At 47.9% G+C, this 14343-nt stretch overlaps 1 protein-coding gene across 4 annotated transcripts; it reads left to right on the top strand.

The window, feature by feature from the left end:
* The first annotated feature begins 975 nt into the window (after window positions 1-975).
* On the top strand, window positions 976-14140 carry YKT6 (YKT6 v-SNARE homolog). 4 transcript variants are annotated; one of them, XM_021711919.1, is made up of 8 exons: window positions 976-1309; window positions 4822-4904; window positions 6618-6718; window positions 7607-7711; window positions 8011-8076; window positions 10911-11016; window positions 11441-11487; window positions 12104-14140. In XM_021711919.1, exons 1-8 carry the CDS (start codon window positions 1206-1208, stop codon window positions 12137-12139), a joined length of 648 nt encoding a protein of 215 aa, XP_021567594.1. In that variant the 5' UTR covers window positions 976-1205; the 3' UTR covers window positions 12140-14140. The 4 variants fall into 4 exon arrangements, with proteins under 4 accessions (XP_021567594.1, XP_008055431.1, XP_021567595.1 ...); XM_008057240.1 differs by lacking the exon at window positions 11441-11487 and having other exon boundaries at window positions 10911-11012; XM_021711920.1 differs by lacking the exons at window positions 10911-11016; window positions 11441-11487.
* The last annotated feature ends 203 nt before the right edge of the window (window positions 14141-14343 follow it).

The following is a 14343-nucleotide window of genomic DNA, read 5'->3' as shown; positions in this document are numbered from 1 at the left end:
TGTTTTATACCAACTCCCCCTGAATTTGCACTTGCAATCCATGAAGAGGAAACAGCAAAAGCCCAAGGGATTTCCCCAAAGTCCTCTTCCTTCCAGCTAATCACCGACCAGCCTTGAAACGCTCCCCCCAAAATCTCTCCCTTAAATCTTTGTCTGCGTGGTAGGTATTGACAGATTTGAGCCTGGCTCCTGTCTCCTTGCTTGGCTGCCTGGCAATAAACCTTTCTGGCTACACAATTCCAGTGCTTTGGTATTTGGCTTTCCATTGTGTGCAGGCAAATGGACCCAGTTTGGTTTCGTGACACATGATGTCAATTAATACACAAGAAATGAGCAAGCTGTGGCACCCTCAGGAGACTGCCTTACCCATCCCCGTCCACGGACTTACATTGTTTCAACAACTCAAGCAAAATGAAGTTTTCCACGTCACTGTGCACCAAGCTGCTCCTTGCAGTGTGGAGCTCAATTTCTGCACCCCTTTGAGGTAAAGAAACTCTGCTGCTCAGTGAGGTCCTACATCAGTGCTTTCCCCTGCACTCTTGAGTGGAGGGGTCCCGAGTACCCGTGATCTACTCTCACACGCGGCAGGAGCGGTCAATAATCTGGAACCCGGAGGCAGCTTCATATGCCCGAAGGGGCGTTCTGGAACAAAAGGTCCCTCCTTCACTCCCGTAGGATTTTGCAGGGCACTGGCGCGTGGGTGCTGCTCTGGGTCTCACTGCCCAAGAGGCAGGTATAGGCTGCTCTCGTGGCTCGGAGGGGCAGTGAGTGGGAGCGACGTGGGTGGCCCAGCACAGCCCAGAGCGGCCCGGGACGACCTCGTATCGCTCGGGATGGCCGGGGAGGGCCCAGCACCGCCCCGCACAGCAGCGTGGGGGGCACGCACACAACTCCCCCGGGCAAGCGGGACGGGGCCGGGCTCACGAGCACGTCCCGCCCCTTATTGATTGTGCTTCCGGTTGCTCCTTTCTGCATCCGGGGCGTGAGACCCGCCCCAGCCCTCCCCAATCCAGATCTCGGGCGGTGACTCCTGGCCGGATCCGGAAGTAGATCTCAAGCCAGGAGGAGGAAGCGGGTGGCGGCCCAGTCAGCAGCCGGCGGCGGGGAGGCCGGTAGGCGGCGGCGGTCCAGAGGGGCGGCGGCCGCGCTGCTCCCTGCGAACCAGTCCCGGGCCGGGCAGGCGGGCGGCCTGAGGACGCGGCGCCATGAAGCTCTACAGCCTCAGCGTCCTCTACAAAAGCGAATCCAGGGCGGTGCTGCTCAAAGCCGCGTACGACGTGTCTTCTTTCAGCTTCTTCCAGAGGTCTAGGTGAGCGGCGGGCCGCGGCGGCCGGGCGGAGAGGCCTGGGGCCGGGGGAGGGGTCGGGCAGGATCGGTAAGCCCCGAGCACTGGTACCGGGCGGGGGCGGGGGAGGGTCTGGGACGGGGGCGGGGCAAGGACTGGAGGTCCGTGGGCAGGGGCTGGGCAGAGTCCGGCTCCCTACTCGGCCTCCTATAGTGACCCTGGTGGTGGACCGTACCTCTGATGTCTCATCCAACATTCACCCTTTAAAAAAGGCTTTTTCATTCTAGAACGTCGTTCCGTACTCAGTGGTTTTCAGATTTCTGTCGTGTAAAAATTATAAAGAGATTCTGAAGTAGTGCAGATTCCCAAGGTTCATGCCTAGATGTTCTGAACTAGTAGGTTGAGGCCTAGAAATCTGTTTTAAACCACCTCCCACCCGGTGAGTCTGACCCTGGGAGCTGGGTGCCACATCCCGAGAGCCATATTTTTCTTTTCTTGGGCTTCGCAGCAATTCAGTGGGATAGATATTGGTATACTTTTTTTGTTTGTTTTAAATGGGTGAAGTTGCTCTAGAAGTACACTAGCGGTACAAAAGGGTTCTACACTGAATATTTGGAAGGAAGCAAGGCATCTGTAGGACTTACAGGCTTTTAAATGTTTTTAGGGCGCTTTAATTGCAGAAAGTTATTAGGGGTACCACAGACACTTCCAGCTCATCAGCGAGAGGAGATGGGGTAATTCAAACACGAAAGAAGGACTCTACAGTATCCGTATTCATGGTCATCCTGTCTCAAAGTATTGCTGGAATATGCCACTTAGATTCTGTTTTCACTGCTTCAGTGCAACTGCTTGTTCTTGATCAGTCCTTTGCCAGTGACTTGGTAGATCTAAAAAAGTTTCTGTTATTTTGTTGAAAATTTCTGCTTCTTTTGAAAAACTTATTTTTTATTGTGGTAAAATGCACATAGCAGCATTTATTGTCTTAAATATTTTTAAGTGTATATAGTTTAGCGGTTTAAAATAGATTGGAACCATCACCATCATTCACCTCTAGAACTCCTTTCATCTTGTAAAACTGAAACTCTGTGCTTATCAAATCCTAACTCCCCATTCCCTCCTCTGCCAGCCCCTGGCAACCACTGTTGTAATTTGTCTGTATGATTTTCGACCACTCTAGGGACCTCATATTAGTAGAATTAGCCAGATGAGGTGACTCATGGCTATAATCCCAGCATGTTTTGGGTCTGAGGTGGACAGATTGCTTGAGCCTAGGAGTTCAAGACCAGCTTGGGCAACATAGCAAAACCTCATTCTACAGAAAATAAAAAGGTTAGTCAGGTGCGCACCTCTAGTTCTAGCTACTCAGGATGCTAAGGTGGAAGGATCTCCTGAACCCAGGACTTCCGAGACTGCTGTGAATCATGATTGTTGTGATCATGCCACTCCACTCACCCTGACTTAAAAAAAAAAGTAGAATTATAGTTTTTGTCTGTGTCACTTAGCATAATGTCCTTAAGGCTCATCCATTTTATTGCGGGTATCAATTTCTTTCCATTTTAAGGCTGAATAATGTCCCATTGTATGCATAGACTGCATTTTGCTTCTCCATCTTCATTGCACACTTGGGTTGCTTCCATGTTTTAACCACTGTAAATAATACTGCTGTGAATGTGGATGTACAAATGTCTGTTTAAGATCCTGCTTACATTTCTTTCTGGTATATACCCAGGAGTGGGATTGCTGCATCATCTTTTGGCTCCTTCTTGGAGTTCTTGATTCTTTACCATGGCTTCTATTTGCTGCTCTGTATGCTTTTCTTAGATGGAACTTTTGATGCCAACTTGGCTCTGATTTTTTTTTCTTTTTTCTTTTGCATTGGTATTGAAGACTCTAGAGATGTCACTGTAGGACTTACACCTCACTTGTTTGGAATATCCACACTGGTTTCTCATGACTAATAGCTATAACGCTAAAGGGATGTCTCTTCTAATAAATATCTCTTGAAACAACACATATTCCAGCTGAGCTTCTTTTCTTTTCTTTTTTTTTCTTTTTTTTGAGTCGGAGTCTCACTCCGTCACCCAGACTGGAGTGCAGTGGCCGCTCCCGGCCACCGCAGCCTCGACCTGCTGGACTCCGGCGATCCTTCCGCCTCAGCCTTCCAAGTAACTGGAACTACAGGCGCACGCTACCACGCCCGGCTCATTTTTTGATTTATTGTGGAGAGGAGGTCTTGCTAAGTTGCCCAGGTGGGTCTCGAACCCGTGGGCTCAGGCAATCCACTCACCTCAGCCTCCCAAAGGCGCAGGATTACAGGCTGAGCCACCGAGCCCGACTGAGCTTATTTTCTTATAAGACCTCTCACTTCATCCTTCCTGCCCTGTGATTACCAGACCCCAAGCTTAAAACCTTCAAGAGGTTTCCCAGCCTTTTTGGCCTTCGTATGCATGCTGTCACCATTAACACAATTCTCCTCTGTCGAATTACAGACCTAATTCAAGCACTGTATTTTTTAAATTTTACTGCAGAAGCTTCTTGTTTGGAGCCTTTTTTGAGGGATTATTTTGATCACATCACTCCTTCAAGATAATAATAGCAAGTAATACGGTGCCAGGCATTGTGCCAAGTGCTGTACAAGTATTAACTCACTTAACTGTCTCATGAATCTTGATTTTTATTGTTGAGGCACAGTGCAGTAACCAGTCTGAGATTGCATGCCTGGTAAGTGGTGGACATGGGATCCCAGAGTCAGGTCTTTAGTTTTCTGTATGGCTCTGTTGGAACCTGCTGTGATGGCCCTGGCTGCCCTTTATATCACATCCCCACTTGGAGGCTCCTTGTTAGTGCCTGGGCCTCTGCTTGGACCACCTCCTGTGACTATTCCATTCTGGCCAGACCTCTCTGTTGGAGCCATGATGAACCTTCTCCCTTTAAGCCTGTGTAAAAGCCACTTCCCACTTCCTTGTCTTGCCTGAGCTGTTTCCTTTCATTCCTTCCAGAGTGTCCTGGGCTTGTTCTGTGGATGAGTCCCAGCAGACCTGAGCCAGCACTCAGTGGATGTGTGTGGTATTGCCAGGTTCTGTCATGTGGCTACAGCCATAACCAGTTATATATCTACCTGACAATTTTTGTCACTACTGTTTTTCTAGTGCAGTTTTTATTTGTCCTGCTTCTTGGAAGTTATAGGGGCTTTGAGAACCAGAGCTGCCTCCTGATTTCTCATTGTGTCCCACATCGCACTCTGACCAACATGTTAAATTGACTGTAGGCTGTAGAAAATTCCCCAGAAGTCTGAATGTAGGTTGTTTTAGTGAACTAGGTAGCAAACAGATGTGATTTGAATGGTGATGATGATTCGTAATTATCTGTATTTATATTCATTTACAGAGCATTTATTGTTTGTTATTAGGATTGGGAGGGAAAGAAATGAAACCAAGAAGTAATGATTCCTTAATGATAAGCTCAGAGGTCACTTTCCACTGTGTTGGGAACAAGGTGATAGGAAAAAGACAATAAATATACATTATGTTTCTTAGTGTTCAGGAATTCATGACCTTCACAAGTCAACTGATTGTGGAGCGCTCAGCAAAAGGCACCCGAGCGTCTGTCAAAGAACAAGGTAAGAAGACCTGACTCTGAGCATGTCATGCAGCACACAGCTCTCTCCTCTCTACAGGGACCCCACTCCTCTGCTAGCTTGTTCTCTCTTCCCTTTTCCTTCTTTTCCTATTTACACAGAATTCTGTGCCCATTTTTGAAGTCTAAGCTTCTTGGATAAAATTGCCCTTGAAGCTTAGACTCATTTATGATTAGAGTCTGACTCTTGGAGCAGTAAGCAGCCTTCATACTGTATTCTTCCTTTTTCTCTTCAGAGCTGCGGACGCCTCAAAAAAGGATTTCTGGCTATCACTGTTGAGGTCATATGCTACATTCTGGGCTCCTTAGATTTTTACCAGGACTCAGAGCTCATTATTTTTTTTTTTTTTTCATAATTGAGTTGTAGGCATTTATTTAGGTGTGCATGTTATACAGACAGATCAGGAAAGAGTTACATGAACTTCATCAGGTAGAGACTCACGTTCTCATATGTGCACATGACCTTGAGTCACATGATGTGGAGTTACTGAATTGATGTTAACTTCACTTATAATACAGGCAATATTGAATATATATACACTCTGTGGGTTAATGTCTGTTAATGTCACAGAAGTGAAACTTGAGTCAGTATTTCAGTGTTCTTGCTCTGTTCTCCTTCAAACTATGTCTGCCCTTCCCAAGCTTATTAATGATTTCTTAGAAACTGACCAGTTCCTCAGTTTCTGTGGATTGTGTATACTTTGACTCCATGTTTGTGTCTTATTTAGGAATGGTATACAAAATCTGGACAGCATAGATGATAATCTACTGTCCTCCTCCTCCTCCTTCTCATTCCTGTTATTTCTCTCTGCCCGCTTCTGATTTCAGGAGCTCACAATCTTTCCCTCCTTTTTCATTTGTTTTTCTGTTGTTTAGCATTGGAGTCTTTTGGGTCAGATCCTTAAAAACAAGAAGATTCTTATTTGTAAGCTGTAATTCTTAACGTTTCTCTTTCTTTGGGGATATGGTTAGCTGTGTCATCGCTGAATCCTTTCACAGTGATAATCATGTCCAATCCTGAGAGCTGAAAATTTTACAGAAGCTCTTATACAAATTGTATCCTTTCTATCATATGGTAACTTTAACATAGTAACACTGGAGAACTCAGCCAGCTTGGCTAATCTTTTTCTAGACTGATCCCATCCCCCCAGTCACCCACCAGAGTGGAGCAGGCCAAGCAGGGTTGCTATAATATGGAAGACTGAGGTCCTGAGAGGTAATTTCCTGACTTTTGGCTGCTCTGAAAGGGCTTTTGAAGAAAGTAAGAGGCTGCTTGACTTGCCCAGGGTTCCCTTGGTTTGGGAGCAGCAGCCTCAAGCTGTGAGTCCCTGAGATACGGCTCAGCCTGACCTGAGCTCAAGGAAGAGACTTGGAAATGCTCCCAGAGCCATGTTGCCTGTGGTGTGTTTGCTGCACCACTTGTGGTTCTTTTAGGCTCTGGCTTTGCACACCAGGCCTCTGGGCATTTACTGGTCCTAAAGCAGGTGTTGGTCCAAGCTCCCATATATAGTTCGTTGGGCTGTGCTGCACTGCAGAGCCTTTCTACTAACCTTGCTCAGAGCCGTAAAGTTTCATATTGGCTTAATTTGACCCAAAAGGCAGGAGCCCAACATTGTGATGCTTTGATTTTGGGGGATCAAAAAAAGTTTGAAGGCCTCATGTCAATGTCCACGTGTCTGATCTCCTGTCTCCTCAGACTATCTGTGCCATGTCTATGTCCGAAATGACAGTCTTGCAGGTGTGGTCATTGCTGACAATGAATACCCATCCCGGGTGGCCTTTACCTTGTTGGAGAAGGTGAGTTTTGGGTTTGGCTCAGCTGGACTTGGATGATGGGTATGGCATGTTCATCGATGGGGCAGGGCCTTAGGGACAAAATGGTATGTCCAAAATCAACACTCAGCCTCCTTTTCCGCCAGTCCAAGAGATAATTTGACATCCCTGCCCAGGTGCCCTCACTGCTGCTGACTTGTACTGCTCATCTGACCTGGCTTTAGGCCACTGAGTTGCAGCATCTCTCCTCTGGGACAGCTCTTGGAGACAGCTGTTCCTTGTGGTCTCACTCCCTGTGCTTCTTCTCAAGAAGTCCTCTCCACACACACACACACCATCCCCCCCACCCCTGCACATTACCTCCTGCAGTTTCTCCCCCAGTGTCAGTCAGTTGCACCATGGATGCACCATGGAACTTAGCACCTGAGCATTCTTTAATTTTTGTGTGGTGTTAATTATAAACCTCTTGAAGACAGAGACTTTTTCCTGTGCCCCAAAGCACTAAAGCACTTCCAAGTACATGAAATCTAGTGGTTTCTTAAATCCAGAGGACCTAATTCTCTTTTTGAAAAATTGCTTTGGAAAATTAGAGGGCCAGTGCTCTTTTTTCTGGAAATCTGTAGTTTAAAATGTCTCTACCTTTATTATTTCCTAGATGAGGTGCATGTCAGGCTGGGCATACTTCATTTTTGATTCTCAGAATACTAAGGTTATGTTTTAATGATAAAAATTTGGAAATAGCTTTAGCCCGGAATTTTTCTCTTGCTATTATATATCTGCTTCTTCCCTCTTTCCTGGGCTCTCGGGGCCCAGGGAGCTTTATTCAGGGTGAGATACTCAGGGTAAAACCCTGTTGCCAAGGGGACTGGTAAACACAGGTGGGAGACTTGTTGAGGCTCCTTTGTCTTGCAGGTACTAGATGAATTCTCCAAGCAAACTGACAGGATAGACTGGCCAGTAGGATCCCCTGCTACAATCAATTATACAGCTCTGGATGGTCACCTTAGTAGATACCAGGTAGGGTTTAAGGAAACTTCACGCAGAGACCATGTGGTCCAGAATCCTTGTGAAATGGAAAAAACCACCTGCCCTGATAGATCTGGTTCAGTGGCTCTGACAGCTTCCGATGCCAGTTTGAAAAACACAGGGGATCTACCTTCAGATCCGGGAACCCAAGCTCTAGGCAGGATTTGTGTTTGTTGTGTGTTTAAACAGGCTGTGGTTTTTGACTTGTGAAAGTATGTCCAGCTTCTTCCATCTTGAACTTTATTTACAGGGAGCCACTAACTTTGTTCTTATTTTTGGCTCTTTCCTAGAACCCACGAGAAGCTGACCCCATGACTAAAGTACAGGCCGAACTAGACGAGACCAAAATCATTCTGGTAAGCAGGAAGATGGAGAGCAAACCCAGAAACCAAGGGGTGGAAGGATTTGTCACCAGCCAGGCATACACAGAGCCAGTCTCTATTCATAGTAACCATAGCAATCTCTGGGAAATGAGACTGCCCACCCTCACCACTCCTGGGCATCAGACTATCCCTTCTTCACCTCTGTCTTGGTTCATAGCACCCATAATTTGTAGAGGACCAAACTTAGAACCAATGGGGTCGAGTCTCCCCTCCCCATGGCTGCTCCCTGTCTTTGGGCAGTTACTAGGTTCTGAGGGTGTGGCCTCTGAAGTACTTGATTCCCATGCTGGTGCTGTTGTTAGGATAGTTCTCAGAGCCCCTGACAGGTGCCTCTTCTTGCAGTGTCTGGGTTGAAGGAAATTGAAGTTCACTACATGTTCTGGAACATGGGCTTAGGATTGTCAGATAGACCGATTGGAAAGAGCTGGAACCCTGCATTTTTATATGAAGTCTCCTGATTTGTAACTGCTGTGTCAGCATTTTAAAAACACATTAAACCTGTTTGCATGGGGAATACAAGTAGCCATCAGGTTTCTCCTGAGGTTTCGCCCTTGGGACCTTTGTCTCTAACTGGTCCCCTTGCTTCCTGCCCATTTCTAGTCAGTCTACTAGACAGTCGTCATTGATCTGCTCTCTTCAACTTAAAATCCTTCAAAGCTGTCAGATCTGTTCCAGAATAAAAGTACAAACTCTCTAACATGGTTTCATGACTGGGTCCTGTCCTGTCTTATACCCTTTTCCTGCCTAGCTTGCACACAGGCACCACCAACTCAGGCCTTTCAGAATGTTACAGTCCTGTCACTGCTTGTTTCTGTGTCTCCCTGACCAGCCTGTGAGCTCCCAGGGCACCTTTCCGTCCTGTTCATGATATGATGCCTGGTTTACACTGGTGCTCAGCAGTAGATGGACACAGAATGGATTGAAGGCCAGGAAAAACCCACCCCCAACATAAAACTTTGCCATCTACACAGACATGGCTTTAGTGTACATTAGCATCTCCTGGGGTTGGACTCATTGATCCCAGGTGGATCCCGGGTGGATCCCGGGTGGATCCCAGGAACCTGCATGCTATAAAAAAGCATCCCAGGGGCTTCAAACATAGATCCTCTGGACTGTGGCTTTGAAATGACAGTTAGATGTGAGTCTTGCAGCATCTGTGTCTTTTATAGCCCTTTGAGTTTTCTTACATTGAGTTGGTGTTTCTCCATGTTTTCTTCCCAAGCCCTATATCTTCCTTCTGCTGCTCTAATCTGAGTCTGTGAGTACCGGGGAGCCTGGGACACCCACTCTCCTCTCCCCACTGTGGAGAGCGAGCATGTCTTGCTGGCCCAGCCCTATCTAGCTGCAATTGTAAAATCTGGATTATTGGTGTCCATATCTTAGTCCACTTTTTATGTTAAGGTTCTGAGTTGCTTAGGTGTGTGTGGGCATAAAGGATGTTTTTGCGAGCTCCTCATTCTGTGCTGTTTCACATATGCATACAGCTGCTCTGGCAATGGCCATCTGGAGACAAGTGAGCTGCTGCTTCCTCAGGACCTTGGCAGCAGGGCCGTTTGCTCTTCTGAGGGCCTCTGTCCCCAGCCCTTTCACAGAAGCGTCAGTGTCCCTGTTTCCTAAGGCAGAGTTTGTAGTAATGACATTTAGGACACAGCCCCCTGTAGGAAGCAGGATGCGTTCTGTTCTAGTGCTGTCCAATATAGTATATATATGAGGCTTGTGTGTACCTCTGTATTTTCTGGAAACCATATTTTAAAATAATAAAAGGAAAATAGTTGAAATGTATTTTAAGTATATATTTTACTTAATCCAGTATATCCAAAGACTATTTTTCCAACATGTAATCAATACAAAAAGTTAGGAATGAAGTGTTGTGTGTGCTGAGTCTGCTTCTGAAATCTGGTGTTCTACACTGCTCAGTGTGGACTTGCCTCATTTCAAGGGCTCAGTAGCTATTTGTGGCTGCCATGTTAGATGTCTGACTTTCCCACTGTGTTAGTTTCCTGTGGCTGCTGTTACCAGATACCAAATGGATAACGTAAAGCAACAAAAGTATATTCTGTCATCGTCCTAGAAGCCAGAAGTCTGAAATCAAGGTGTCGGCAGGGCTGATTTCCTTCTAAGACTCTGCGGGAGAGCCTGTCCCAGGCCTTTTTCTAGCTTCTGGTGACTGCCAGTCATCCTTGGTATTCCTTGGATTGTAGATACATCGCTCCAGTCACTACCTCTGTTATCACATGGGCTTTGTGTGTTTCTGGTTTCTCTTATCAGGATATTAGTTAAATTAGAGCCCTCCCTAATCCACCATGACCTCATCATAACTAATTAAATCTGCAAAGACCCTATTTCTAACTAAGGTCACATTCAGAGGTGATGGGTGGACATTAATTTTGAGAGACCCACTATCCAACTTATTACAACCACAGAGTGCCTGGCAACTGTTTTTTTCTTTCCAAAGACCCATCCACATACATATACATACACAAATCCACACATATACCAATATATAAATGTGCATATATGTGAATTTTCCTACAATGGTGATTACTGAAGCCTGTGCTGGAGACAGTTTTTTGGGAAATCATCTGCATCTCAGTTGAACTTCTAGATTCCATGGGAATGTGACCAGGCCCTATTCTATCCACTGCGACAGTAGTTGTTCTGGGATGGAGTCCTGACACTTAGAGATGAAGTTTGGGTATTGGAGAGGAGCCTGGAGAAGGTGCTTTCTCCCATGTCTGAGCTTCCATGAGGAGTCAAGTCATTTACTGAATGGAGCAGGGTTCTCTCTTCTCTTTTTTCTTGTCTAGCACAACACCATGGAATCTTTGTTGGAGCGAGGTGAGAAGCTAGATGACTTGGTGTCCAAATCCGAGGTGCTGGGGACACAGTCTAAAGCCTTCTATAAAACTGTGAGTATCCAGCGCTTACTACTGCTGGGTGCCCCCTTCCAGGGCAGTTGCAACTTGTTTCTTCTGGCACTCTCTACTTCAAATGGGTCTTAGATGATTTAATCATAGTGGAGTGGGTTTTCACTCCTTGTGGAGTGAGATACTAAGACAAACACCCCAGGCTTAGGGGATTGGCAGCAGGTTCACTTGGGTGCTCTCAGAGCAGCTGCAGAGGCCTTGTCACTCCTACCTCTGCTCTACCCATTGCTGTTCTGCCTGGCTGATTTCTGAACCCACATTCCCCTCCCTGGGAAGGCAGAAGGCTGGTTCTGATCCCCAGGGAGTTGTCCTTACTGCTTCCTAATGAGTAGTGAGGTATAAGTCCTTAAGGTGCTAGCAGGTCAGCCTTTCTGAAGAGGTTCTTAAGCTTTTAGTTAATTTTTCTGAAGTATTTCATCGACAGGAATGGGTCCTGCTGACCACCTCTTTCTTTCAGGTCAGTGCTATGTCCTCCTATGTGGAGATGGCGCCGCTGGCCCATTGTTGGATAGTAGGGATGAGTTTACTTGGTCTGTCCACACACATTTGCTTTCCTGTGTATGTGGGAGGGAGATGGCCAGATGGGGTGAGGATTGTCTGTGACCAGAAAGCAAGAGAGGAAGTGGTAACACTGTTCCCCACAACCTGGGTGGGGACTACGTCTGTTGTCCTGAGGACCAATCTCTGGGAAGAAATAACACTATGGGGGTCAGAAAGCATTGCTGGAAGACAAAAGTGGGGGCAAAGTTAAGATACATAGCTAATTTGCATCACTGGTTCTTTGTTTGACCCTGGCCTAATAGCAGTAATTTTACTCACTTTTTGATAGTATTAATGGGATACGAAAAAAAACAGGATCCCAGGCTAGCACTGGAAGCTGTGGCCCGCCTTGTGCTTGGTGATGGGAACTGCTTGTGGACAGCTTCTCTCGAGGCGTTCTCTCCCCCTTGCTTCTAGTTCTTGTGTCTCTGGCTGGCTGCTTCCCATGGAGCTCCCTCTGCCATGCTTGCTGAGACTGGGGCTGCTTGACCTTCCTTAGTGCTCTTCTTCAGCTCCTCTTTGTTTCTTTCAAGGCCCGGAAACAAAACTCGTGCTGTGCAATCATGTGACGTGGCCCACAGAGACCCAGCGCTGGAACGTCACCGTCATTCACATCAGAACCACAGCCCCTGGAAAAGAAGAGACAGCCATAGACAAGGACCCAGAGTGGGGGCAGACGGCCATTTTTATTTTTGGAGTTCCCAGGAGGAACCACTGAGGGTGGTGGAAGGGTGGGAAATGTTCACATTCACATGTCTTATAGTAATTTTTGGAAATAATTTGAGGCCCAAAGGTGTACTTCTGGGCAAATGAAACCATAAACTCTGGGTGGCTCCTGCAGATGCGGAAGGGCTTTTTCTCAGTGAACCATGGGAAGGCTCTGTGAAGGAGGTCAGAGCCAGCTGTTTCTTGGCCTCGGTACATCTGGATTTTATGTGTACACTAACGGTATTAACACTCCAGTGGGTGGGGTTGGGGGGAGGGGAGAGTCCCTGATGCCAGGGCTGGGGTGGGCAGAGCTTGAGAAACCCTCTCCTGGGGCTACTGTGGGAGGTGTGGGTGAGCCTATCACAGTGGTCACAGGTGGGCCAACACTTCAGGCCCAAGGTCTGTTGGGGAGAAACAGCCACCGGGTCTCACAAATTCTGAAACTTGTTTAGCTTGCCTTTCTGCTAAGATTGGCTTCCCACTGAGGGCAGGGCCCATCATAAGCAGTTTCCATTGAGTAGAACAGAAGTGGCTGTGGGAGTGTTTGGAAGGAGCTTATGTGTGGGTGGGAGTCTGTGGGTCGTGGTTGTGTCGGCAGCAGGCTGGGTCCTAAGCCCGGGAAAGTGGGTGTTCTTTGGTGTTTGGTCAGCTGGGAGTGCCATTTTCAGGGGAAGATCCAAACACAGGTGCACTCAGCTGCCCAGGGCCTGGGGGACACTTGCCTTGCACCTTGACTTGAACATCGCAATCAAAGCAGTAGGTGCTGTCATCTCTCACAACTGGTTTTTATTTGCCTCTGGTTATAAGACTGCCTTGGCAGCCACCTGGGGCCTACATGTTAAAATAAGTGTCTTTCCTGTGGGCACCAGAGGGAGGTGCCAGTTGGCCAAGGACTCCCAGCACCCCACCTGGTCTGGCCAGTGCAGGCCTGCTAGTCTCTTCCTGGTCACAGGTGGCTGTGTGGGTGGTGGAGGCCGAGGGGTTGGTCTGAGCTGGTGCTTGCCCCCTAGCAGGAGGCCTGCCCGTGGCGTGGATCCTCGAAACAGGCTGGAGCAGCCCAGGATGTTCTGGGTCCCTTGGGTTCTAGTGCCATGTTCCAAACTGCCTCTTCATGTTCCACTGTGCTCAAGACACATTCCTGGGATCCAGTCTCCATGGAAGCCCCTGCTGGGATGGTGTCATCGAGTTTTGAACCAATGTGGTCTCAGCCTTGGGAGCCCTGCCCTGAGCTCGCCACATTGTGGAGGGTTCCCACTCCTGGCCGGAAGTCCCAGTGGCCCTGAATCCCCAGGGCGGGCATGAAGGTGGGGTCTGTTGTGGTTTCTGAGGACCCCACCCCCCGGCTGGTTTACCTGCCACCACCCTTTTTCTCTGGGCACTGCTGGCCAAAGGACTTGGCCTACCCTGGAAGTAGCCCGTTCATGTTATTTTTCTACTGCCACAGACACGCCAAGGCTCAGACGCAGCTGTCACTGGTGCCTGGGTGGAGTGGAGCGGACCGGGATCTGAGTGAGAAGGAACAGGGGGATGTTGCCTCTTTTCCTCTCGCAGTTGAGGACTGGGGAGGCATGGGGGCGGGGGTGGAGGTGTGAACTGGGGGAAGAGCAAGTGAGACCTTCACCTGTGTCTGCCTGCCCTTTCTGAGGACTTTGCCTGGGTCAGCCCCTGCCCATGCAGGGCAGGGGGGGTGGGTTTGACTCAGGCTCTGTGATAAGACAGAGGGCCCGTCCTGCATATTTCCTGCTCCCTGTGTTCTGATGTTAAATCATTTGGCAAGAGTGTATTTTAATAACTGCTGCCTAACTTTTCTCTGTGTTCTGTTTGAGAGGTTCCTGTCTGGATAAAGTTGTCTTTCGAAGTTCCAAAGTGGTCCTGTACTTTGTTCGTGTTTCAGGGGAGCCTTTCTTGCCAAGTCCTGCCCCTGGGGAGAGAAAAGCCTTGTGCTGTGTGCCTGCAGGGGCAAGGGCCCAAGTTATTCTGGCTGGCCCTGCCCAGGAGAGCTCCAGGCCCAACTCGCTAACCTCCTTTTTAGCAGGAGCTGTATTTTCTTTTTTGCTGTTAACCA

The sequence above is a fragment of the Carlito syrichta genome, unplaced genomic scaffold (genome assembly GCF_000164805.1).
Source record: "Carlito syrichta isolate Samal-C Ts95f unplaced genomic scaffold, Tarsius_syrichta-2.0.1 Scaffold302911, whole genome shotgun sequence".
In the NCBI taxonomy this organism is placed as follows: domain Eukaryota; kingdom Metazoa; phylum Chordata; class Mammalia; order Primates; family Tarsiidae; genus Carlito; species Carlito syrichta.
This window is presented reverse-complemented; position numbering and strand designations above follow the sequence as displayed.